The 27993-nt window shown below is 43.2% G+C and overlaps 1 protein-coding gene across 2 annotated transcripts; it reads right to left on the bottom strand.

The window, feature by feature from the left end:
* Positions 1 to 8061: 8061 nt before the first annotated feature.
* On the bottom strand, positions 8062 to 26123 carry gata5 (GATA binding protein 5). 2 transcript variants are annotated; one of them, XM_038803510.1, is made up of 7 exons: positions 25919 to 26123; positions 24250 to 24958; positions 19470 to 19636; positions 17747 to 17872; positions 14804 to 14891; positions 10448 to 10572; positions 8062 to 9846 (listed from the first exon to the last, which is right to left on the bottom strand). In XM_038803510.1, exons 2-7 carry the CDS (start codon positions 24755 to 24757, stop codon positions 9682 to 9684), a joined length of 1179 nt encoding a protein of 392 aa, XP_038659438.1. In that variant the 5' UTR covers positions 24758 to 24958; positions 25919 to 26123; the 3' UTR covers positions 8062 to 9681. The 2 variants fall into 2 exon arrangements, with proteins under 2 accessions (XP_038659438.1, XP_038659439.1); XM_038803511.1 differs by lacking the exon at positions 25919 to 26123 and adding an exon at positions 25294 to 25613.
* Between the last annotated feature and the right edge of the window lie 1870 nt (positions 26124 to 27993).

Genomic DNA, 27993 nt, shown 5'->3' with positions numbered 1-27993 from the left:
TTCTAGTTTTTAAAAATTAATTTAGAGTACCCAATTATTTTTTTCAATTAAGGGGAAATTTAGCTTGGCCAATCCATCTAACCTGCACATCTTTGGGTCGTGGGTGTGGGACCCACACAGAAATGGGGAGAATTTGCAAGCTCCACACAGGCAGTGACCCAGTGTTGGGATTGAACCCAGGTCCTCAGCGCCGTAGCCAGCAGTTCTAGCCACTGCACTACCGTGCCACCCTATATTTTCTTGTTCTGCATTTTATGCATATCCTTTAGTGTCAAAGTCCAAATGTCACACTTCAAATTGTCAGTTGGTTACAAATATGAAGTATTGTTTTTTAAAAAGATGTTGGATAACTGCATGGTGGTCTTGCGAGTGGGTAGGGCATATTATCTGCTGAACGTGCATCTATGCTGCTAAATACCCTCTGTTCATAGAATCATAGAATTTACAGAGCCGATGGAGGCTATTTGGCCCATCGGGTCTGCACCGGCTCTTGGAAAGAGCACCCTACCTAAGCCTTCCTCAGTAAAAGGGGCAATTGGAAACTTACAACTACCAATGTACTGTATTTTCATGTGATTCACTCCTCCAAGTTGAACACTACTTGCAGGAAGCACTGAGGGTGGCAAGGGCACAGACCGTGGGGTGGGCACTTCAATGTCCAAAGAGTTTCCCGGTAGCTTTACTATGGGGGCCCGGACTGCAACAAGTGGTGAGGAAACCAACAAGAGTAAAAAATCGACTTGATCTAGTCAATCTACCTGTCAAAGATACATTTGTCCATGACAGTGCTTGTGGAGACAAAGTTCTGACTTCACATTGAGAACCCCCTCCATTGTGCTGGTTGGCACTACCAGTGCGTCAAAGAGATCCAGCAACTCAAAACTGGGAATCCAGAAGGCGCTGTATGCCATCAGCAGTAGCAGAACTGTGTATGACAACAAGCTATGGCCTCATGGCCTGTCATATCTCCCGTTTAGAACCAATCCAGGGGATCAAAGCCGTCAGAAGGGAAAGGGCAGGGGGGCATGCCAGGAGCAGGACCAAACACATCTAAAAAATGAGCTGTCAAACTGGTGAAGCTACAACACAGGACTACTTGCATGCCAAACAGCAAAAGCAGCATACGATTGTCAAAACTGAGAATTCCCAGAAACAACAGTTCAGAGCTAAGCTCTGCAGTCCAGTCACATCCAGTCATGAATCGCAGTGGGTAATTAAACATTTAACTGGAGGAGGAGGCTCCAGATATTTTCCCTATCCTCAATGATGGGGACTCCAGCACATCAGTGCAAAAGACAAAGCATTTTCTACAATCCTCAGCCAAAAGTGCTAAATGGATGATCCATCTCGTCCTCCTGTGGAGGTCCCTAGAATCATAGATGCCAATCATCAGCCAATTTGATTCACTGCACACGATATCAAGAAATGGCTGAAGGCATTGGATGCTGCAAAGGCTATGGACCCTGACAACATTCCGGCAATATTACTGAAGGCTTTGCTCCAGAACAAGCCATGCCTAGTACAGCTACAACACTGGCATCTACCCATCAGTGTGGAAAACTGCTCCACTATGTCCTGTTCACAAAAAGCAGGACTAATCCAACCTGCCCAATTACTAATCAGTCTACTCTGAATCATCATCAAAACGATGGAAGGGGCCACCAACGATACCATCAAGCGGCACTTTCTCAGCAATGATCTGTTCACCAACTTTCAGTTTGGGTTCTGCCAGGGTCACCCAGCTCCTGACCTCATTACAGCCTTAGTCCAAACATGGATAAAAATGCTGAACTCGTGAGGTGAGAGTGACTGCCCTTGACATCAAGGTGGCATCAACGAGCCCTAGCTAAACTGTAGTCAATGGAAATCAGCGGCAAAATTGCAACTGGTTGGAATCATACCTGGCACAACGGAAGATGGTTGTGGTGGTTGGAGGTCAATCATCTCAGCTGCAGGGGGCGACACGAGGTGCAGTAATCAGCATTGCTGCCTATGGCGCTGAGGACCCAGGTTCGAATCCCAGCCCTGGGTCACTGTCCGTGCGGAGTTTGCACATTGAAATGAAAATGAATGAAAATCGCTTATTGTCACAAGTAGGCTTCAAATGAAGTTACTGTGAAAAAGCTCCTCGCCTCCCCTGTTCGGGGAGGCTGGTACGGGAATTGAACCGTGCTGCTGGCCTGTGTTGGTCTGCTTTAAAAGCCAGCTATTTAGCCCTGTGTTAAACTATTCTCCCCATGTCTGCGTGGGTTTCACCCCCACAAACCAAAGATGTGCAAGTTAGGTGGATTGGTCATTCTAAATTGCCCATTAATTGGAAAAAAATAATTGGATACTCTAAATTTAAAATTGAATAAATCATCTCAGCTACATGACATCACTGTAGGAGTTCCTCAGGGTAGTGTCCCAGGTCCAGCCACCTTCAGCTGCTTCATCAATGACCTCCCTTCCATCATAAGATCAGGGGCGGGATTCTCCGACCCCCGCTGGGTTCGGCGGGGACGGGAATCGCGCCGGTCGGCGGGCCCCCCGCAGCGATTGTCTGGCCCGCAATGGTCCGAAGTCCCGCCACTGACAAGCCTCTCCCGCCGACGGAATCAAAACACCTACCTGACCGGCGGGATTAGCGGTGCGGGCGGGCTCCGGGGTCCTGGGGAGGGGGGCACGGGGCGATCTGACCCCGGGGGGTGCCCCCACGGTGGCCTGGCCTGCGATCAGGGCCCACTGATCGGTGGGCGGGCCTGTGCCTTGTGGCCACTCTTTTTCTTCCGCCTTCACCATGGTCTTCACCATGGCGGAGGCGGAAGTGACCCCCTCCCCAGCGCATGCGCCGGGATGAGGTCAGCAGCCGCTGATGCTCCAGCACATGCGTGGACTTACGCCGGCTGGCGAAGTCCTTTCGGTCTCGCCTGGCGTGGCACCAAATGCCATTCCCGCCAGCTGGCGGAGCGCTAACCACTCTGGCGCGGGCCTAGCCCCTCAATGTGAGGACTTGGCCCCTAAATGTGCGGAGACTTCCGCACCTTTGGGGCGGCCCGACGCCGGAGTGGTTCACGCCACTCCAACACACCGGGACCCCCCCCGCCCTGCCGGGTAGGGGAGAATCCCAGCCCAGAAGTGGGGATGTTTGCGGATGACTGCACAATGTTCAGCATGATTCGCAACTCCTCAGATAATGAAGCAGTCCATGTCCAAATGCAGCAAGACTTGGACAATATCAAGGCTTGGGCTGACAAGTGGCCAGTTACATTCATGTCACACAAGTGCCGGGCAATGATCATTTGCTACAAGAGAGGATTTAACTTTCGCTCTTCTTATTTCTTATTTATCAATTTATCTGAGCTGGGGAATCACTTGCAGTGGCTTTCTTCCACTCCTTGCACCGTTACCTCTGGTGTCTCCCAAATATCAAACCTTGGCCTTCTCCTATTTCTCATCTACATGCCACCTCTTGGCAAAATCAGCTGAAAGCACATCATTCGTTTTAACGTGTAGGCTCACAACACCCAACTCGACCTCACCACCAACTCTTTCTCGACTTCTCCACCATAAATTATCAGGTTGCTTATCCAACGTCCAGTACTGATGAGCAGAAATTTCTTCCAGAGATATTTTGGGGAGACTCAAACCACTGTTTTTGGTCCTTGTTCGAAACTCTGTTTCCGAGCTACTGACTCAATCCGTCTCCCTGGCAACAGTCTGAGTTTAAGGCCAGGATTTTCCGATCACCCTCTCCCGCCCACGGCAGAGGTGGCTTGCCATTGATTGCCTGCAGGATCTTCTGGTCCCACCGAAGTCAATGGCCTTTTGCGTGGTGGGCCGTCGGGAAACCTGGCAGGAAATTTCCGCGCCACGACTGTCTGTTCACAACATTGGCATCCCATTGATCCCAAGATGAGGTGCCGACCTTATATTCGTGCCATCGCTAAGCGTGCCAATTTCCACATCTATAATGTCGTTCAATTTCACCACTGTCTCAGCTCTTCTGCTGAGACCTTCAATCATGTGTTTGTTGTCTCTGGGCTCAACTATTCTCATGCACTCCTCGATGGCTACCCTCTACCCTCTGTAAATTTGACGTCACACTAAACTCTGCTGCCTGTGTTTTAACTCACAGCAGTTCTGTTCCCCTATCATCTCTATACTCGCAGACTTACATTGGCTTCCAGCCAAGCAAAGCTTTGACTTTAAAATTCTCATTCTTCTTTTCCATTTCCTCCCTATCTCTAATTTCCCACAGCCCTTCAAGATCTCCTCAAACCTGGCCTCTTGTAACTTCCCTAATATAACTGCTCTGCCAATGGTGGCCGTACCTTCAATTCTCTAGGTCCCAAACTGTGGGATTCCCTCCTCTCTACCTCTCCACCATGCTTTCTTTGTGTAAGACGCAATTTAAAACCTATCTCTGTGCACTGATATCTCCTAATGTGGGCAGCACGGTACTACAGTGGGTAGCACTGTTGCTTCACAGTGCCAGGGTCCCAGGTTCAATCCCCGGCTTGGATCACTGTGCGGAGTTTGCACGGTCTCCCTGTGTCTGCCTGCGTTTCCTCCGGGTGCTCTGGTTTCCTCCCACAAGTCCCGAAAGACGTGCTGTTGGGTGATTTGGAGTGTGGTGACTCAGGGATTTTTCACAGTAACTTCTTTGCAGTGTTAATGTAAGCCTACTTGTGACAGTAAAGGTTATTATTATTATATTATTCTGATTATGTGTGTCAATAGCATTTGTTTCATACTCCTTGTGGATTATCTTGGCGTGTTTCATTGTGTTAAAGGCACTAGATGATGAAGTGACAAGTAGAGCTTCCATTAATAAGGCAGAGAATGTGCACAAAAGACAGGGCCTCGTCAGACAACCAGAGAAGGATAAAGAACACATAGGTTAAAATACGGAAGGGTTTCCCAAATTGTTTCAACACCAGAATGATTCGAGTGGCTTGGTGATTGCCTGATGCATTCTCAATATTTGAAGAAAAGGTAGAAATTCAATGTAGGAAACCACAGGCCAGTTTCACTTGGAGCTGTTGGGAAGCTAAGAGATGATAGTGAGAGATGAACTCTGCAGGCATTTGGCACAATTGACTTTGACACGGAGGCAAAATAAATTTAAGAACGGTTAATCATTGCTGTTGCCTAATCAAATGTGAGTAAAGTACAGAGTATCGTAGGAATAGATATTATACTTAGAAAGTGTTTGATGAGACTCCTCTATGGAGTGATGCCAAAATGCTGGATAAAACGTGATTGGAAAGTGGAAACTTCCGTCATGAATAAGAAATTGTTGAGTTGGGAGAAGTTACTAATCGCCTAACTTGCAATTTGTCTAAGGACTTCTGTTTCTACCAGCCCAACAATAAATTAATATTTTCTACATGCACTGTCCTTGACACATGGAATCTAGGCAAAAAGGTAATCAGAAAAATATAATTTAGTTAGCAGTTGGACTGAAAATGAGAAAGTATATCAGTGAGTCAAATGGTCGGTTTCAAAATGGGTGAGAAGACTCAATGATCTCATAATTGTAACAGCTTTCATTCTCTGCATCATAGTTGTTCACTCTAATTAATAATAATCTAACAAAGGAGTAGTAGTACAATTTGCATATTATATGTTGTCCAGATGGGGTATTTAAAGATTACCTCCAAACAATCCCATCTACCCAACCCTTCGAGCACCATGGGCACGGGAGTACTCACCATGCTAACATGTCTGCCCTTCACCCCCTGCAGACAATGGAGTTCGATATTCAAACAGGAATGGTTGGCATCTGCCGGGTCGCGGCGGCCCTTGCGGACACAATGAGGTTGCACGAGTAGGAGCTGCTCGGATAGGAGCCTGCCCCAGTGGAGCGGTGGTAGAGTCTGCAGATTGTGCATTGGGCTTATCAGCCATCTCACAATGCATTGAACTGGAGGGGAAACAAGTCATCCTCAATCCTGTGCGCTGCCAGCGGAAAGAAAATTCCTATGGCTGGAGAATCCCAGCCTGTACAAAACTGAGTGCTACAATTTCCATCTATTTTGAAAGTTAAGAATATTATTTGACATATTTTAAATCTTGCTGTTTATTCAAATTCCTGTTGCTGTTTATTTCTTACATGACCGACTTCCTTGGACATGTGACAGTTCTAGTAGATGGCGGTATTGGATAGGTGTCTGTTTGAAACATTATAACAAAGTAAAGCATAAACTCTTCAAACTTTTTCTGAGGTATCTTTGAAAACAAATAAATGTATATTATAGGCAGGCTGATCTCCCACAATAGTAATTAGCAGGAAAGGAACACAGATGTGGCTAAAACAAATACCAGCAATAGGAAAGGACTGAAGTGGGAATGTCTCTTTTATTGTATCCTTGAGCTGACACTGGGTTCGATTGTACATGGAGACTTATTTCCCGTCCCCCGCAGTGAAAAAGTCGATCTTGTGGCTGCCAAGTCAGAATCCAGCTGTCCTGCAGGAATAACATGTTGGGAGCAACTTTAACTGATTAAGAGTGGGACTTCCACCCCCATCTGGGAGGAAGTCCTGCCCCAGAGAGCCATCAACCAATCTGATTGGCCAGCGGTGCTGCAGTCCCAGCAGTGCCAGGATCGAACAACGACCACTCCTGTCATTACAGGCAGACCCCGAGAAAGAGGAGTCTTGGAAACTGGACTCAAGAGCTAAGTTGGTATTTTGGACAGGCCTGACAAGGAGATCGCAGTGAGGGTGTTGAGGTGATTGGGGCTGGGTTATATAATAATCTTTATTAGTGTCACAAGTAGGCTTACAGTAACACTGCAATGACGTTACTGTCAAAATCCCAGAGAGGCCAGAGGGAGGCTTAAAGGAGGGCGTCTAATCTTGAGGGTGGGGTGCCTTGGATGGGCACAGGGGAGACCCTCCAGCAGGTATCACTGGCCTACTTTCCCTCCAGTAGTTCATGCAGTAAAACTGCCAGGATACCCGCCTTGCCTCCACCTTCCCCTGCTGAATGTAAAGTAGCAGCGGAGGCAGATTCAGGTCCTTAATTGGCCATACATTGGCAGCTTAAGATCCTCAATCGGCCTAAGGATGGGAGCGCTGCCTGATATCTTACTCACTCACAGTAATATTGGTTAGAAGTGGGCAGCACGGTGGCCAAGTGGTTAGCATAACCGCCTCACGGCGCTGAGGTCCCAGGTTCGATCCCGGCTCTGGGTCACTGTCCGTGTGGAGTTTGCACATTCTCCCCGTGTTTGCGTGGGTTTCGCCCCCACAACCCAAAAATGTGCAGAGTAGGTGGATTGGCCACGCTAAATTGCCCCTTAATTGGAAAAAATAATTGGGTAATCTAAATTTATAAAAAAAAAAAATATTGGTTAGAAGTTGTTTGTGAGTGGGAAGGTGGTGCAAAGGGCATTCACTTCATTTTATAAGCCACCCCACCTTTAAGTACGTTGGCCTAGGGCAGCAGAGTCCAATCGACCGGCTTGCTCCAATGTTAATGTCCCAAGAAAATCTGACAAATGTGCCCCTTTTTTTTAAAGATGGGGCACAACAAATATTCCTACAAAAGGAAGCTGAAGAAATGAGATCACTCATCTTTTTCCAGTGCTGACCATGCACTTCAGCCTCTGCAGCACCTAACGTGGTATGTTTTATCGGCAATGATGTGCTCCTCATCCATGGACAACTGGGGTACAGATAAAACCTTGGAAGGCCATAAGCCAGAGCAACAAACCCTGTACGTTGCTTCCAACATAAACCAAAGGATGGCCACCATAGCCATGCCCAGGAACAGACCCACATGGTCCTGGGTGTGAATAATTCAGGTCTTTTTATTTTCCAATGCGTTTAACTGATGTTTCTATTCAGAGCTCAAATAATGTTGAACATGTAAAAAAAAAAAATTCTAATTTGTTTCAGTAAATTGTTAAAACATTGAAGTCTTGTTAACATACAAACAATTTCAGAGATATTTAGTCATGAGGAAAATTAGTTGACCTTTAATTCCTAAGATGTATTTATCTCCAGCATATGGAAAAATTATGCAAAACATGTAAATGCAAAAATAATTGTTCATGATATAACACTCTGGATTTCAGTAAATGATCTGTATTTATTGTCAGCCTTACAAGGATGAAACATTTGACAGCAAAAGTACTGAAAGTAATCATTTCCTTGTCCATATCAATCATAAACTAATTAGACTTTTGAAATGTGCACAATACTCTACTTAGATAAAATGTATAAAAATGTGTGATACAGTCAGTAAATTGAAGATCAATAACAGAATTCATATTGTGATGTTCAAATCACTTTATCAGTTAATGCATTTTCTAAAACTAATCATCTCTTTTTAGTTCTTTGCAGTTACAGTTTATCATATGATTGAATTGTGGTAGCAATTAGGCACCATATTTTGCATAATTAAAAAATACATTTGCCATATCATTCATCACCTGTAACCCAAGAGAACACATATACTATGCCATCATGTCATTTTAAGTTGATAGAGTTCTTTCCACAGTTCAATATTTCTAGCAAATTGCTGGGGAATCAATTCCGCCAGTTACAAAAACTGATTCTGTAATATTCACCATTCATTTAATGGCAACTTTGGTTTCTACGATTTTCAATTGGCTAATAAATACTCAGAATAAACTATTAGGCATGAAGGAAGAATCACATTTTAAGTTATATTTAATGCAAATGATCAATAATGGAAAATAACTATCTTAATTTTTTTTGAGGTATCTTGTGTACAAATCGAGATATTGTCTACCGTTTACAGAGCAAGTTCTGCATTGCACCTCAACATAAAGGTTTGTGAATCAACAGTAAACACCTGGTCATCTAGTTTGCTTTAAAGTTTAGCTCTTAGAGAACAATTGTTAAAGATTGCGTCAAAGTTACATTTTTATTCACAACATTTTTTACATCAGCGTCTCAATGGTAATGACAGCTCGTGTATTATTTTGGATATGCAAAACATTAGCATTGTTAAAATAGCCTTTCCACAGTGTAATATACATGCCATATGCTGTTCGATCCTTTCTTCCTATTAACCATCTATGTATATTCCTGTGTAGAGATTGGAAGCCTTGATTTTTTTTTATATATATTTATAGATTATAGATGAATTGATTCATCTGTTTTTAAAAAGGCAAAATATTTTAAAAGTTCTATAACAAAAAAAAAAGAACAGACTACTTTCTTAGTACAGAATAACATTAAAATACTCAAAAGCATAAGTGAAATATTTGTCCATCAAAGGAGCCAATATTTCAACATAACATACAATAATTTCTGTTCACACTTTCCCTTTAAATTATTAAGTTATTCAGCCTTACAAGATCAGTCATTACTGCTGACCTAATGAAATTAATTGCACTCACAAGTAGTTCACAAGAAGTCACTTTGAAAGAATGGTTTGATTTCATTCACGTTTGAGATGAACAGCATATGTTTCACTTGATCGCTTGTTGCCAGGGATGTTGAAATTTACTGATTCACAAATAAAGCTTGTACCCAGATCCAGAATCAAAGAGTTTTTGCTGGGCTGCTTGTACAACTGAGTTTTTGTAGCCTTTCACCAATGAGAAATATGCAAAACAAATATGTGGGTTCAAGTTATTTCTTTCAACTCCTTTGGGTATCTGGGTCGTCCACTCAATGATAAAGTAGAAAGGTTGGACCAAAAATTGTAAGACCATACTTTATGCCAGTGCCAGGGCACACCAAGAGTCTTGTCTGAGTGGAACATTAACTCCAGTCTGTGGGATCGCAGTGGTTGAGGTATAAGAATAATCTTCAGGTAGGTATTTCAACTGTGAAGGGCCACGGTTCAAGTCTTCTCGGCTTATCATAGCTGTGGGTGGAGCCTACAGAAATAAGAATCGTTAAAGTGGTTCCAGTAGTGATACATGAAATAATTTATAATTTGTACACTTATCCCTTTCCAACTAGCTTGGGTCCTTTGCATTTTGAAATGCGAGTGCCGCTTGTTATACAACTATGAAAGCGGGTGGCACGGTGGCGCAGTGGTTCGCACTGCTGCCTCACAACGCTGAGGGCTCGGATTCAGTCCTGGCCCCGGGTCACTGTCCGTATGGAGTTTGCACATTCTCCTCGTATCTGAGTGGGTCTCACCCCCATAACCTGAAGATGTGCAGGGTAGATGGATTGGCCACGCTAAATCGCCCCTTAATTGGGAAAAAAAATTGGGCATTCTAAATTTTTTTTCCAAACTATAAAAAAAGTGTTATTCTGTAATCGTCTTTTCATATGTTTTTCTCATTTGCATTAAATCCATAAATGAAAAAAAATTTGATTCTGATATTAAGGTTTTTCCAATTATGTATGAAGAATCAGTGATTGCTTATTTTACTCCAACTTCTAAATTATCAATGTACCTGCTTGATGTCTCTATATCCTTAGGTTACATGTTTGATTACATTTAATACAAAAGCCTTGTTACTTTACCTGAGAAACAGACAGCACTGTTTGACCTGCATATGGAGATGAGGCCAGATCAGATTCAGTTTTGATAGTTGATGCATTTTCAGAGTTCGACATAGAAGTTGGAGAGTTGGTTCCTGAAGTCGTACCTTGAAGAAAACAAAATTTGATAATAATTAGCAAAAGTCACCATAGTCCCATATGACTATAAGTCATCACACGCAGGCAAGGTTGAGAAGGTAGGGCCTTCATGAGTAACCTCAGCCAGTACAGGAATGAACCCATGCTGCTCTGCATTACAAACCAGCTGTCTAGCCAACTGAGCTAAATCAGCTTAGTAGCTGTATGATCTATATTAGAGATAATTAAGTCATACTTTATTATTGAGATATTGGCCTGAACATTTAGGATGATGGGTCTCGATCCCAACAGGGTACCCCAATGGGGACTCCAACAGGCCCGCTGTCATTTTATGCTCTAACGAGCTTTGATTAACAGAAGGCGAGACTTCCGTTCTCACTTGGGTGAAAGTCTTGCCTTAAGAGAGCTGCTGGATAATCTGATTGGCTGGCAGTTCTCTAGCCCCTCCACGCACAGCTCTGCAGTGGCCACAAGAGGTACTGCAGCGACGTCCCTGGTCCTAAGTGCAGGAAGCCAGAGTGATGGTAACTGGTAGGGCTCCCGGAGAGAGGAGGGTGCCGTGAAGCGGTAATTTGGGGTCCAGTGGGGTAGGCCGAGTGGAAGGGGGGGGGGGGTCTGGAGATCTCTAGGCCTTGAGCTGAATGTACCCCCAGTCAGAAGGAGACTTTTGATGGAACTGCCACCCACGTCACCCTCACCTTATTTGGTCATCTTTCTGTTTCTCCCCTGATCTGTCATTCGCCTGTCAGTCTAAAAATTCAGTCTGGGCTGGAAAAGGCCCTTTAGAGGCCATCAATTGGCCACGTAAACACCTTAATTGGGGCAAAGGTGGGCTTCGCCAAGCTGCACTCTCCACCCTCCCTGGTATGTTTTGAGATGGGGAGGCATGTAAAATACTGACCATTATTTCAATTCATCTAGAAAGAGCTGCAGCAGCTTCAATAGAAATTTATTGAGTGATTAAATTGGTCAATGCCTGTAATCCCAAATGGCCTGATTATGAATTGGCAGTCTGTTTTACACTGTGTCCAAGTTTCCTATCCACTGTGGAAAAGCTGTTTTTGTTTAGTGAGCTTGTTTTGAAGAGTACACAGGCAATCAGTTTTGCATACAGCAAGAAACGATAAACAGCAAATGTGATGAATGATTAATTCGGTGGCATCTGAAGCAGGAATCTTGGTCAGGACACCAACAGAATCCGACAATCTTATTCAAATAGTGCCCAGGAAGAGCGTAACTTCAACAATTCAGGGCTCCTATTGGTACTTGCTCTGAAGTCTTTGCATGAGGTACGTTCTCAAGTAGGGCTTAAATGCACAACTGGCTGATTCTGTTTTTTAAATATTAATTTAGAGTACCCAATTCTTATTTTCCAATTAAAGGGCAATTTAGCAATTTAGGCATGGAGAGAATGTGCAAACTCCACATGGACAGTGACCCGGGGCCGGGATCGAACCCGGGTCCTCGATGCTGAGAGGCAGCAGTGCTAACCACTGTGCCACCATGCCGCCCCTAACTGGCTGATTCAAGGTGCAAACCTGCTGGCAATTAAATCAATCTGGCAATGCAACAATTGTTCAGTCGAAATATATAACCTTTACTTATTCAGCTAAAAGAGTTAACAGTAAAATGTTCCCTGAAGCAGTGACATGACCATCTTGGCACTATCATAATGTTAGTGAGATTTCCAAACTCATTGGACATAGTGATTAGCTGCCACAGTATTAAAAAATCTTGTCACCTCAAGCAAGAAAAAACACTTTACTGATGTCCACCAACAGGGGCGAGAGATTCACCTGCCTAAACATATCCACCTGTTCAAAATTTACTTCAGGTAATGTGCAACAATATAACTATGGAGGGGTATTTATGAAGTCTACACAATCGAGCAACATGACATGACTTAATTAGGCAGGATGCAAAATCTCGATTTCCCGATGGCAAGTTGAGATGGAGAGATAAAAATGATGTGTTTGCAATGTCCCGACCCTCACACAGGCCTGTAGCATGTTCATATTTGCAATATATATTTGCATGCAATACTCGTGTTATAACCCTACAGGGGGCCCAGGGATCTGCAATCTGAGTCCCTGTGGTCTCACCTGAGTATGATTTACCCAGATGAGTGAGGCAGGGCTTACCACCACCCCTCCCCCCCCCTTCCCCCCCCCCACCCCAACCCCAACCTTCCCCCCCCCCAACCCCCCAACCTCCCCCCCACCACCGCCCTTTCCTAGGACTGCTAGGACATAAACACCCCGGCCGAGTGTGGGCTGGGCATGGGAGACCCTTCGGGGAGTAGGAGGTGTAAATTGTAAGGAGAATAAATTGAAACTTTTCCACTCATCGCTTCTGAGTGGTCACTTGCCGAAGACTATATAACTCATTTGCATGAAAGAGTTTTTAATAAAGTCCCACCTTCGGGGTAAAGGCAATGATGCAGCAGAATATCATGGTATCTGATTCCTGTTTTTTTTAAGAGATGGCCTGCAGCAGTTGGTTTTGTGCAGTTGTACATTAGGTCAGTGGTGTATATTGCTTTTTTTTTTAAGAGTACCCAATTATTTCTTTTCCAATTAAGGGGCAATTTAGCATAGCCAATCCACCTAACCAGCTCATCTTTGGGTTGTGGGGGTGAAACCCATACAGATACGGGGAGAATGTGCAAACTCTACACGGACAGTGACCCAGGGCAGGGATTCGAACCGGGGACCTCAGTGGCATAATCCCAGTGCTAACCACTGCGCCATGTGCCGTCCTTGTGGTGTTCATTTTTTTTAAGATTTAGAATATCCAATTCATTCTTTCCAATTAAGGGGCAATTTAGCATGTTCAATTCACCTACCCTGCACATCTTTGGGTTGTGGGGGCGAAACCCACGCAGACACGGGGAGAAGTGGTGTTCATGGTTGAACTCTATGGCGCAATGGAGGGAGCAGGAGAATGGCAGCTTGCATGGAGGCTGTGCTGAGGGGTGTGTGGAGTGGGGTCAGAGACATTGAAGAGTAAAAGAGATTGCGGGGGAGGGCAGGAATAGAGAAGTGATGTGGGAAGGGTCTGACATCCTGGGTGTGTTCAGGATAGTGGGAACAGTCAGCCAAGGTAAGAAAATTAGGGGCCTAAAGGCAGTGTCAGATCTTAGTGTCCATCTTAGGGTGTTGGGTGGCAAAGTCCTTACAGGGCTATGAGCTCACCTACAACATTTCAATCATCCCTGCAGAGAGGGATTGCGGACAGTGTCGCTTATAACACATAGAAGGGAGTGTCATCTGAGCCTGCAAGTTCAACCATGTCCCACAGTGTGGCGAGTACAACACTGGACACTAACATGAACATTTAATAAAGAGTGAACATTTTTTTCTTCCTCAGCAAAGGCAATATCTCCAGATCCTTTGTAACCATCAATGAGTGTCACCCATGATAGGTGTCAGTGCATTTGGCACCCTGGCGAAAGCTAATCTCAACAAATACGGATGCTGCACACATAAAAAAAATAAAACCAATGTAATGCAAAATATTTACAAGTGAAATTTAACTTTGAAATACACACGTGCTACCTTTGTGCCTGCAAGTCTTAGGTTAGTGGCAATAGGGTTGGGCAGTAAAGTTGTGGCAATGATGCAGAGCCTTCCAATTGACCAGGTGGTTCTTTTATAGGCCACCTGTACCTGCTGCATCATCAGCTGGTGGTGGCTTTCACCAATGAGAAGCTTCCCCTGCTGCTAAGTCAATGTGTTTCCCATGCACACTGCTTATTCTAAAATTTGAATTGTAAATGCATGGGAAAGGGTTCCGTCAATGGCAACCCGTGAGGTGGGTACCTGAGGGACACAGCCAGTGAACAGCACGTAATGCCGTTGATATCGGCAGGACAGATGATCCGACCACCAGCCACTGGCAAGCTCCCTCTGCTACCAGAAAATACACCACAGGGGGTGAGGTGGGGGTGGGGGATGAAAAATCCCACCCATTGTGGTACTGTTTTATTCTATCAAGAGAGAACCATGCAAAGTTATAGTGGCACAGTGCATGGTACACCGACATTAGACACCTGCCATTGCAAAGACACAATTGTCTGGCTACAATCCCTTATATTTCTCAAGAAGGCTCGATACCTTCCCAATACACACATCCTACAGTCCAGCACCACTAGCCTATTTTGGGACTTTGCACCTCTCTCCTGGTGATAAATATGATGAGGTAGCACAGAAAAATTACTGAAAGTAGAAACATGAATACCTGAGGAACCTTTGGATTTGGTAACATTCTTGGGTTTTCTTTTTCTTGTCTGGATGCTTTCTTTCTTCATGGCCAGTGGGCGTGGTACCTGCAGGATACGAACACTGTAACTCCCAACTCCATATAAAGCATATTGTAGGATATTGCTTTGCAAACTACACCAAGTACAACATTGAAACAAGAATAAAACAAAACATGTTGTGGTTATCCTTTAGTTTCAGTGGAGTAGACTCACTCCTGGATCGTTGGCTTTTGTGATCTGAAGATGCCAGGATTTTCATGCATATTAATGCCACTGTCAACACACTGACAATATAGTATAGAACTGGTGACTTTAATTGCCTTTAAAATCAACAAGTGTGAAATTTAAAATATATGTTCATTCACATTTGAGGCATATTGCAGTGCTGAAAATGTTGGATTCTGGATATAAACATCTATGGTTAATGGACACAGTTAGTGCTCAGTTCTTCCAGCTATAACTAAATCTTACATCCCTTCAAATGCATCAATATGCAGCAACTGCAAAGGCACTCCTTGCATCATGTCCACCTACAATATAAATGGTCTTTCCTACGATTACTACATTCTTGCCTCTTCCCGGGCAGCACAGTGGTGCAGCGGTTAGCATTGGTGCCTCATGGCGCTGAGGTCCCAGGTTCGATCCTGGCTCTGGGTCACTATCCATGTGGAGTTTGCACATTCTCCCTATGTTTGCGTGGATTTTGCCCCCATAACCCAAAGATGGGCGGGATAGGTGGATTGACCATGCTAAATTGCCCCTTAATTGGAAAAAATGAATTGGGTACTCTAAATTAAAAAAATAAATAATCTTGACTCTTCCATCTGATCACATTACTTAACATTCATGTTGGACTCCATGGCTGGAATTCATTTTTCCTGCCTGCAGCACAATCCTGCACTCGGTTTTCCCAGTGGCATTGGGTGGCTTCAATGGGAAATCCCATTGACAAGCGGCAGGAGCATAGAATCATACAGCCAGTGAACAGCGTGCTGCCAAGAAACATGCAACTGAGGGACCAGAGAGTCCAACCCCATGTAACACCCATATACCACCTCTCTGCCTTTAAATCGAACCTGTCCTGATCCCTTTATATTATCTTATGTTGCTTCATCATTGTATTCAGTTTGGTGTCATCCACAAATTCAAGTGTCACTTAGTGTAATTCTATGACATTTAATGGAAATTAGAAACCACGCTGGAATTCATGACAACTGTTTTCTATTCTGACACCCACTATTGTCCACCTTTCAGCCACAGGTCAACCCAACCAAATATTTTAGCATTAATGCCATCGAATCATGTCTGCAATGCGAGCCAGTGAGCATAGTAACTTCCTGGATATATTTGTTTATCTTTTCAGTGATTTAAATCTAAACTTATGAAACATGCTAATTCATGGGGTGGCACGGTCTTAATTGGAAAAAATAATTGCGTACTCTAAATGTTTAAAAAAATTAAACGTGTTCTTCCAAATTTCAATGAAAATGAATTTATGAAAACCTGCCAAGTGGGGTTGAAAACCATTCATCATCGAAAAATATAACCATTTTGTAAATATGTCACCGCTACAGGTAAACATCGATACACATTGAAATGATTTTGCAATCTCTCTTACATTTGTTGGTTTGACTTGTCACTGCTAACATTTCCATAAAACCTACATCTTTACTTAGGACTACTGGTGAACAACTTATTGATTGAAAGCAGGATGAATCTACTGAAAACTAAAAAGCAAAATTATTTTACTAAACAGCCACATAACCAAATTAAATTAATAAACTCTGAGGGTGGTGTGTAGTATGGAATTCTATTTTATATTTCATAAAATTTCCATATTAGTTACATTAAAGAAGCAAATTGGACACTAAGATTTTATCTAGAGGAATCAAATTGAAAACTAGGGAAGTGAAAATGAAAAATGAAAATCGCTTATTGTCACGAGTAGGCTTCAAATGAAGTTACTGTGAAAAGCCCGTAGTCGCCACATTCCGGCACCTATTCGGAGAGTTATGGTAATCAATTATAGAACCTTGGTTCGACCATGTTTTGGGGGCTGTATATAGTTCTGATCACTGTGTTAGAAAAAAGATAATAGAGGTACTGGAGTTAGTGCTAAAAGAATGACTTACAAGGATATTTTCAGAAATGTAATGTTATACCCATAAGTAAAGGATGAACAGGATTTTCTTTAGAAAAGAGTAGGCTAAGGTCTGAACTAATAGAGGTTTTCTCATAAAGTATTACAAGTTTTTATACAGTAAACAGAGAGCATTTCCATATGTGGGGAATAGCAAAATTGGAGGACATCAATATAAGATAATACAAAATCATCACCAAGAAATCAAGTATGGAATTGGGAAGGAAGTTCTTTCCTTAGAAACTGGTAAATTTTAATACTCACTTCACCAGGGCATAGTTGAGCCAAATAAAAGGCATATTTAAGGGGAGATTAGATAAACATATGAGAAAGAAGGGAATAGAGAATTATGCTGACAGGGGTAAAGGAAGGAAGGGTGGGATGGAATGGGATATAAAAGTCAGCATGGACTTGTTGAGTCAAATAGCCTGTCCCTGTGCAGTATATTCAATGTAATACTATTGTGAGGGAAAATTTCAAAATTGGAATGAAACTGCTCCGGATGCAGCTTGCCAACTTGTAATTACATGTAAGCGGAATTAATCTGATAAATGCGTTCTCAAAATCTTTTTTCTCACCTGCGATTGAGTGAAGAGGAGAAAATGGTTTGACAGACATCACTACTTCTAATTAACAAGCTTTAACTATTTGAATTTAAAATAATGGCTCGGGCAATGAAGAGCCTTGAGCAGAGGTGGTTACACAGAAGACAGTTCACAGCATCATGTTGCATCAGGTCCATTAAGTAATAAGTATAATTCCAAAAGTAAAGAACTATTACCCCATGAAGTTTCATATAGAGTCCACATGCATTGCACACTGGCTCCCCTTCAGCATTCCTTCTCCAAAGGGTCGTAGTAGAGGTGTTACAGTTAGTGCAGCACAAACCAGCACGTCTGGATGATGACTGTGAAACAAGATATTTGAAGAAGCCATCAATAATATCACAAAAGTCAGCTGTATTTATTATTTATTATGATCTACACATTTATTATATTTCTTCACGGCACACCATTGCTGCAATGTACAGAACAAATGATAATTATTTTTTATGATGGCACAAATGCTGTAATTTAACATTTCATATCGGTGATCTGTCCCCTACTGTCAGTACCATTTTGTGTTACTAAGTGCGTGACAGTACAATATATATACTATGCGCATGACAGTATATGTTACACACACAGATATATACATATCTAATGATTTTGTCATAAAGAAAGTATTTCACTCTATTTTCCTCATCGCGTCACTGTCTTGTATTCCACTTTGAGAAAGAAACCTCCCAATTTGTAGGAATGTTAAATTTGAATTTGCATGGTATAAATTACCATGCGGCACGGTAGCACAGTGGTTAGCACTGTTGCTTCACAGCTCCAGGGTCCCAGGTTCGATTCCCGGCTTGGGTCACTGTCTGTGCGGAGTCTGCACGTTCTCTCCATGTCTGCTTGGGTTTCCTCCGGGTGCTCCGGTTTCCTCCCACAGTCCAAAGATGTGCAGGTTAGGTGGACTGGCCATGCTAAATTGCCCTTAGTGTCCAAACAAAAGAAAAGGTTAGGTGGGGTTACTGGGTTACGGGGATATGATGTAGGTGTGGGCTTATGTAGGGTGCTCTTTACAAGGGCCGGTGCAGACTCAATGGGCTGAATGGCCTCCTTCTGCACTGTAAATTCTATGTAAAATTATTTGAGTAGGATGCAAGCTAAAATAAGTTGTGCAAGAGAAATGACCCTTATCCCATCTGCGTGTGTTGTTTTCGTACTGAGATAAAAGATCAAGGTTCCTCTTTTTCTTATTGAAAGGCACAAGGCTAAAATAATTTATATCGTCAAGGCCTAAGTAGTTTATTCAGAATGGGGAATGGGCCTCTGAAGGGCGCCTCTTCACAACTCTGACCTTGTCAAGGAAGTTGTTGACCCCCAACATTGTGATGTAGTGTTGCTATTTAAAACATAAAAATTATGAGTTTGTTTTGCAGCCCATTCTCTACATGAGCTGACGATTGAAGGCAGAAAGTTGAATATATTCTTTGGCGTATACAACATTTAATCTAGAAGAGAAATAAATAAGGTTGTCCTGCCTTTGGTTGCCAAGCGATGGAACATTTAGTCACCATCCCAACCCAATCATCAACTGTCAATTTCTTGTCAGATTCCACATCCAAAATCAATGAAGGCCTGATTTACAATCCAGACCACCAGGAAATAAAGCATCGCAGTGAAAAGGGAGGGGAAAAGTCACACGCCTTTAAACGGAAAGATGATCCGTTGAAATCATGAGGGGAATGCAAAGGGGGACAAGACACTTTCAGTGTTGCTCAAATTTTCCTTATATGGATGGAGAAAGAGGCGATTTGGAAAAGGCCGCCCTGAGTTACTTCAACCTCGCAAAACAGCGTTCTTATTTTTCTTTAAAATGAGGGATAAAGGGAGCAGCGCTTTGGGAGAGGTCCTGCGCTGTTAGGAATATTTCTCGCTGAGTCAACGCTCCACCAGGCTGCTTACCAATCTCCTTTGTGGTTTAATGAGCGGTCGGTTCATCCCGTTCATTTTATGATACAGTCCGCACGCGTTGCACAGATAATGGCCCGTCCCATCCCGTCTCCAGAGTGGAGTAGACATGGACCCACAATTCACACACTCCCGGCCCTCGGGGAAATCTTCCAACATCTCTATTTTATAAAGAAAAAGGATGGGGGAGAAGACGAAAGGGAAAATCAGTAACATCTGGTTTGCATAATACAGAGATTTGTGACTGTCGGGAAAAATGCATCCTGTTAAAAAGGGTTCGAAAAAAATAGTTTTCACTCTAATAAATTATCTAATTTATTACCTTGCTTGGCCATGGACTATGTTATCTTACATTCACTTCACAGTTGAAACAGCGGAGAGCCATTCCCCAAACATTGAAAGGAAGACCATTTTCATGTTCATGGGACCCCCTAACTACAGTTTTTGGTTATTGCCAAGTCTCCCCCCCACACACACACAAGTACAAACCCTCGGTCCCCACTGTGGCCGAAGATATTTCTGTTCCACTAATGATTGTTATTTTATTTTTACAAAATAAGATGTCTCTCGAATGTGACGCCTCTGGTCAGAACAAAAGTTGCACATTTCCTGAAATACATCTTTATCTCTGGCTACGTTTGGCCTTATATTTATAATCCTCTGGATTGTCATTCGCAAATAGTTGTGCCTGGGGTCATTTGGAGGGGGGGGGGGGGCGGGGAGTGGATTAGAAATAATATATCTTCTTACATATAAAAGAATATGCGTTAAATTCGAGATGGTTGTGTGGGAGGGTTTATTGTCGTTTAGTGTTTTCAATCGATGGACACTCTTATGAGGAAGAGTCACTCTTTGAGGGGCTGTAGGGGGGGGGGGGGGGGGGGGGGGGTCAGTCATTGGCAAGTTGTGAGTGTTCTATTATTTCAATCTTATTTCTTCATTCCAAAGGAGTTGTCACTCGACAACGGCATCTTCCAGACATTTTTGTGCGGTCCAACAATAAAATGGATTGGTGCAAGAAATGCACCTTTCTAGAATAAAAAGAGCAACGAGGCAGTCTGGACATTTTCCGAAAATGTTTATTAGGCAGAGCAAAGACAAGTTTTGTTTTTTACTGCCTTGTCTGCGAAAAATAAAGACGAGCGTTTGGCACAAAGAGCAGTCTGCAAATTCCCTTCCAAAATACAGCAAGGACGATAGTAATCTCTGAAATTCAGTATTTTGTTTCCCGAATAGATACTCAAACCTCCTTGCAAATGTTTTAAATGATACGTGGGGCAGTAGTAACAGTGTGCAATTCACTGTGACCAAGATATCTATCTAATGTCAGCACTGTAAATATCTGGGTATATGGCGTGGTTTAAACATTTCTGTCTGACAAACTTAGTGATTATTTTGGTTGCGTGGAACCGAATGTTCGTGCCACGAAAGAAAACGGCACCCAAAACGTGCCATTGTTTCCCCTGAACTGTAAAGTTACTTTTTATTTTTAGTGGAAGGCACAAATAATTTCGCAGGAGGAGAAAACAGTTTTACTTGTAGGTATTTCTCTGGAGTAGGGCTGGTGATAGAAATCCTAATGCTTTGCCAAACTGTCCCGTTTTTCATCAAAGTGTTTTTGGATGTTGACTGGTGGCGACTCGGAGACTGGTTCACAAGACTGATGGAATGCTCATTTGTGTTACAGAATGCTCTGTGATCCACTGCTCGATTTATCAATCACACCTATTCCACACGGGTGACAAATGACAGCCTGTGGACGGTAAGCAGGTCAACATTCTGGATTTATTCCCGCAGATGTCAAAACGTGCAGTAAACAAGGCCCCTATGTGAAGGCGATTTAAAGAAAAGTTGTGCTTTTTTCACTCTCGGTTGCCAAAACTTTTTGGAACTAAAAAGAACGAGAACGGCTTGTGGATCAAATCAAACAACGAATGACCCGCCCACCCCCACCACCACCTAACAGGGCTGCTTCAGCAGGAAGCAAAGATGGCATCAAATTGATTGCAAAAATGACTGCACAGAAATTAAGGGTTCACTGTGGTTTTTATATATATATATATATATGTGTGTGTGCGTGTGAATGATATCAGCACAAATTAAAAAGTGATACTTCTCATGCGGGCAGGAAATCTAAATCCTGAGAAGCAAGATCTGCAAGTGTTGAGATCCGAATTAGTATTGAACGAATAGCTCGAGGTTTTCTATGAAGTATCAGAGCATGACTATGAGTGGAATCTTCAGAAGTCTGAACCCAGATCGAGAAGAATTTGACAGTATAATTGCTAAACGTAAATTATGTTTTGAACTTGCTGATGGTGCGGAACGCCATATTCACGTCAACGTGCTTAAATCAAAAACACCTCAGTCTCTCAATCTGAAGATCTGAATCATTGCACTAAATGCAAAATATTGATAGAGAAAACGTATCACAGTGCCCGTTTATCGTTTAATTGAGTTAATATGGAATAACCTGATATATTAATTCAATATAGATGCATTTTTCCCATAGACTGTCAAAATTACCACGACACACTCGGGGCAAACTCTTCCATTAATTCTAATCTATGACGCTTCAAAGCTGACGCTGGGTATTAGCGAGTAATGAAGTGTGTTTGATACTTGGAATGGTTGATCAAATTTCACTGTCTCTCTCTCTCTTTATCTGTAGTAAATAAGGGGTTGTATCTGTAGATTGTTTTGGAGATGAGGGCCAGAGCACTTCTCGACTTTTGAAGGAGTCTGCCCTGAGCTAATGTGATCCAGTAAAGTGCTTAATAGGCTCACAAGCCATAAACTTCGAATGTTACTTTAAACATCCTCAAACCTTGTTCAGGGTTAGAAAATGGCTCAAAAGAGTCCAGCTTCAGGGAATCGCCATTGTTCAATGTTATTGGCCAGTAAGATAAATTACAGCCTTAAATGTTCTAAATTGAATATTTGTTGAGGTTGAGTAAAACAGGTATGGAACCAACCAGTCAAATCGATGTTTATTATTCCAGCACTGCTTTACATTCCTGTCTGGAACGCTGATAAAAAGGGGCAGTATTATTTTTAATATGCTTATGACAGGGACCCGTCCGGACTTCAATGATAACCTACATTCCTTTCCAGGCGCCGAATATAAAAATATATGCTTTAAATCCTCCTGTTATAAACACAGCTCCGGAAAGATAATCGACACATGTCGTCCCTAAATATTAATCCGACTTCAGGGTAGATGCTGTAAGTTTATTTCAATATCAATCACAGATATTAAATGTAACAGGGTGGAATTGAATATGCGTTTCCCCACTAAGCTACAGTGTTTTTAATGCTGAATCTAGGAATAAAATGGGCGTGGCTTTTTCGTATCGTCCTCGCAATCTCTTGATTAATTCATACATTACTAGCTCTAAACAAATGATCGACTAAGAATAAAGTAGAAAGGTCTAAAAGGGGCTTTTATTTAACTGCTACAAAGTTAAACTGGAACTCGGTTGCCCCCCCCCCCCCCCCCGGGAATACTCAAAAGCTAGAAGCGTAAATATACACATTTCCCTCTGGGAAGAAGCAGAACTCGTTAGCCCCTTACTTGGGATGCACAGTAAACCGTGCGAAGCAACACTGGACCCAAGAGACAGAGAAATTAGCTGCAGAAAGGATTCAAAGATGCTATATATTTCAGAAAGATCACAGTGAAATTTACAGAAACTGAAAGTATCAATGAGACCAGCGACGGTGAAAATTATTCCCTGTCCTGTCGTAAAATTCAATCCAATTGAAAGGGTTGGGAGTTAATGTCTGGTTCACTGTATCTCATTTTATCAAAAAGTAACATTCTCTTTCAAGTATTGGCTGGTCAGAGACAGTTATCTGTAAGGGTTGTCTCGTCAATACTCATGACATTAATATTAATATGGTAAATTGATTAATTTGGTTGTTTGTAGATGACATTGGAGACACCGCTCCTGAGTTGTCCAAATGGTGCAACTATATTTGAGCAAAACGAACCCGGAAATTATGTTATCAATACAGAGGATTAGTACAGAATAAGCTTGATTTTCTTTCTTCCTGTCTTATCTATTTTAGCAGACCGTAACAAACCGGGGTAAATACAGGTTTTAGGGAAGGCATTCTTAGTTCCAATGTGTATCTTTATGTTTTGCTGACGAAACAAATTAGGTAGACACGGATTTAGAGAATGTGGAACATTATTTTCAAGCCGTCACGAACTGATTGTCTGAACTGAAGTTATTAGTTGAAAGTAGTTGCACTATTGCCCAATAACACCTCAGTGGGCAAGAGTTTGGGATGAATGATGCGGAGTGGAAGCGATTGCTCCTCGGCATCAAGCGACTGGGGCTACAGTCGGCCCAGAGCCGGTGAAAAGGTGGCCCATTTTTGGCAGTCCAGGGGTATGATAAATCAATTGCTGAATGTAATTTCAAGCTATTAACGTACAGCGATGCCCCTGAGGTCACGCTGGCTGCTGGAGCTCTACACCGCTCTCTGTATTTATCATCATCATCAGAGCCTTTGACTGAAACACGAATTCTGATCACACCTTTGCTGTCAGTGAGCTTCGGCTGAAGTGGCCAAACCAAGTCATAACTTGGTTTCGGAAGGTGCACACAGTTCCCCAAAAGTGAATTCACATTCGGGGGTTTAGAAGCTAATTTGCTAATTCGGTCCAGTATTGATGTCCTAGCGTTAGGCAGCGTTTGGACCGGACTGGGCCATTTCGCACTTTTCCCATTTTTGGTGCATCTGAAAATAGAAGTCAGTTACCTACCCAGACTGGACCTCCTCCCAGACATAGAGACTTGTCTGGCCTGTAGACTGTGAATCATGCTGCTCTCGAAGGGCCCGGGTGGCCAGGTTGAAGTCATGTCTGGGCCCACATAGGTGGGATAGGGGCTGGAGTAGGATCCATTCACCGAGCGGACCAGGGCATTGCCGTATTGTTCCCTGCCACCGGCGCTGATGACTAAGGGACTGGTGTAGGCCGCATCCCTCCCGGCACCGTGGCTCATGGGGGGGCTGTGAGAATAGGAGAAGGTGGTCGATGGATGAGGGCTGCTGGGGTTGAATCCGGAGCTGTCGGTACCTGGTTGCGGCCAGCCTGTGTGGTTGCTCAGGTGATGACTTTGATGAGCCGCTTCACAGTTTTGGAGATAGGGTATACTGGGCAGCATGGAGGGCACTCGCGTTGTGGGCACGTACACAGGTGAGGCCGTTGACGAATGCATGAAATTACCGGAAGCTTCATGGGGATAGGTCGGGGCCAGACTCTGGTACATTTTCGTATCGATGTAACGCCCTGACGGCTCGAGAAACGAAGGGAAGGCAGAAAGGGATGGAGTTCGGAATATACTCAAATTTTCTTCAGGTCGGTATCAGTTCATCGCTGGCCTCATGAACAAAGTGATTCAATCAAAGTGTTGGCAACGGAAGAGAACCTTTGGATCGCGCCTATCCGCCTTCCTAGGTAAGAAGTTCACCTGAAATAGACAATGGATCAATTAACAAATCACCCAGCAGAAATTTCCCAGCGCGGTCCCTCATATTCACTCGGATGCATTTCAAGAAGAAAGTTCAGGCCAACTGTATAAACGTTAATGCAGCCGTCCCACTTCATTGCAAAAGTTGGAAGATTCTTGGGATTTCAAAATAAAATGTTGTTGAATCCAAAGACTTCAGCGTAGAAACTGACCTGAAACTGACTTGCGGGGGATGGGTGGGGTGGTGGAGGCTACAGATCGAATAGGAACCTGTCTGAAGTGGACAATCGTTCGGCCGCACACCTTCGTAGCAATTTCATACGAAATTAAGTTACCTGATTCCCAGCATTTTAAGACAATACGAGTTTCCACTCCTGTTTTGATCAAAATGAAGTTGTGGACAGGGGCTGCGATTTGCATGATCTCAGTGGCAGTCTACACGGTGTTCCTCGGGATAAAGTTAAAGGAAGCGAACCTCCTCAAATTGCCGGTACAGCTCGCTCCCATCGGAAAGCGAGCCCGGCAGAAAACGTGAAGGAGCCGGTTCTTTTTTGCGTGTGTGTTTGGGCTGGGCTAGGAAGGCAGCACAGGGACTGCCTGTACCTTTAACTGGAGGCGCCCAATAAAACTCTGGAAGCAGGCGTTTAGTTTCTACTATCTGTGATCACACAAATCACAAAACAGCATCGATAACTGCGCTGCTCCAAAGTAATAGCGTTTTAGTTAAGGCTTTACATGTATCCTCTATCTGTGAGATAAGGTAACCTGCCAGATAAGGACTGGGGGGGGGGGGGGGGGGGGGGGGGGGGGGGGGGGGGGGGGGGGGGGGGGGGGGGGGGGGGGGGGGGGGGGTGGGGGGGGGGGGGGGGGGGGGGGGGGGGGGGGGGGGGGGGGGGGGTGAAGAAAAACTGCAGCCGGCGGATTCATTGGCTTGCGAAGCACTGTGGACGAAATACTTACAAAATCGAATCCAGCCGCCGGAGGAGAAGATGCAATTCTGCTTTTTTTTGTTGCTGTTGTTGTAACAAGTTTCCAGAAGGATTGTACAGGGGAGGTTGTTGCCTGGCTGTACGGTGTGAAAGACGGCGCAGGGACTTGCTCCGGATGGTTCTGACACGGACTGACCCGTCTCCTATCTTAATCGGTGACTTGTTCCAGAAAGCTGCCTGTGTTTTTCTCCGCTTTAACTCTGCCAATTCCCCCAGCTAATTGTAGCTCAGAGATCACGTGAGGCGGGCCCTCCCTCCCCCTTCCCCCCCTCCTCCACTATATTTACATAGCAGGACATTGTATTCTTAAAGAGACAGGGGCGTCTATTAGCCTTCATAATCCCATTGCAGCGAAGTTAACAATGTGAAAGCAGGTTACTCCGATTAATTCACCCCCCCCCCCCCACCTCCCCGGAAACCTTTTAAAAGATATAATGTTCTGAAAGGCACAGAACAAAAATCTTAAAAACCAACGGCCAAGCTGTAAAAGATAGCATAGCTTGGACTGATTCCTCAAATGAGATGGCCAATCCCTTAAATTCGCTCTCGGCGATGATACAGACCACAGCACGTCCCGTGGAAATAAGGGGAGGGGGACACAAAGTCGAACACATCAGGACCACGGCAGTCTTCAGAGGTCATTAATTGTGTAAAAGCAAACGGCGATAGATTTAAGATTAATAGAGGCAGCGAATGTGGGTTAAAATGCGAATTGTTGCTAATTCAAAATCTGCTTTTGGAGGATCGGTTTTAATAATTTAACACCTTTGTATTGATGGACGGTTGTGAACTATTGCATTTTCTCCAGGTAGCCAATACATTTCAGTTGAGGATGTCCATAGCAGAACATGACAGACTGGACAGTCCATTTGCAACTCACTGGCAGCGCCTGAAATTGCCACGAATGGGCTTGCTTTTTAAAACTCTTCAAATTGAAATCTCCGGCCTGTCTAATGGGGATTTGATTCTTGGTTGGATTAATTAAATCATAAACGCAACGAAGAGTGACATCGCGCACTTCAGGAGCCAGCGGCCTAGTTGAGCAGTCCCTCTAAATCCTAATTGCAGAATAGTCACATTTAACAGAGGTTTGGAGTTCTAATATTCAATTCTGATCTACAAAAAGCTTGTTTCAAAGATTCTGCCACTTATTTAGAACTTTCTGAATTGTCGAGTTCACTCCCATTTGTTGAAATGAGAGTTCTCGTTCATTTTGTATCGTGTGATCGCATTTAAAAATAGCGTGCATAGTTTCGAATGCAAAATTTGGGTATATGCGTCCAAAGATGTAACACAATTGGATGTGACTTATGATAAAAATCATATCGGGAATATATGAATCTGACTTTTGTAATATTCCAATATTTAGGGTTTAAAAACACCGCGGGAGTCTGCAATAAAATGTGATCGCACGTTGGCATATTAAACATTTCCACTAGCTTGCAAGTTATTAACTCTTGGTTCCTTACCTCAGATAGAGAGAGGAACAATTATTTCTCGCGCAAGTTAGGAAGATTGCTTCGGAATCATTTCTCTGACGTTGGAAACGGAACCAATGTCTCAATGAACACGTTACCACTTTAAAATCAGCAGATGCTTCTTAGAACATTGTGTTTCTCGAACGCTAAGAACGGTTTGAAATCTTTGCCCTAAATTCTGCAAAAATAATAAAAAGGATGGTCACTTATGCCACTGGCAAAAATGTTAGTATATGTATTGTAAAATTAGACCAGAAAGTAAAGATTGTTGCTTCATAGTTGTTCCTTTATGTTTAATTCATCCTAAATTAGGATCATTTTATCTAACCAATCTGACAATTTCCCTGTTTTTGCATTTCGATTGTGACCAATGTGCTTAATATCTACTATATAAATATAATCTGTGTGTGTGTGTTTGTACCTGTGTGTGTTTGTGTATGTGTTTGTACCTGTGTGTGTTTGTGTATGTTTTTGTACCTGTGTGTGTTTGTGTATGTGTTTGTACCTGTGTGTATGTATGTCTGTACACGTGTGTGTTTGTATGTGTTTGTACTTGTATGTGTTTGTA

The sequence above is a fragment of the Scyliorhinus canicula genome, chromosome 7 (genome assembly GCF_902713615.1).
Source record: "Scyliorhinus canicula chromosome 7, sScyCan1.1, whole genome shotgun sequence".
Taxonomy (NCBI): Eukaryota; Metazoa; Chordata; class Chondrichthyes; order Carcharhiniformes; family Scyliorhinidae; genus Scyliorhinus; species Scyliorhinus canicula.
This window is presented reverse-complemented; position numbering and strand designations above follow the sequence as displayed.

Excerpts from the sequence above, each read along its gene's own strand:
- gata5 (XM_038803510.1), bottom strand. The coding sequence starts at position 24,757 with ATGTACCAGAGTCTGGCCCCGACCTATCCCCATGAAGCTTCCGGTAAT. Across the intron at positions 10,573-14,803 it reads CAAATCCAAAGGTTCCTCAG|GTACGACTTCAGGAACCAAC; the intron begins GTATTCATGTTT and ends GTTTTCTTCAAG. Across the intron at positions 9,847-10,447 it reads CAGTGCTGTCTGTTTCTCAG|GCTCCACCCACAGCTATGAT; the intron begins GTAAAGTAACAA and ends TTATTTCTGTAG.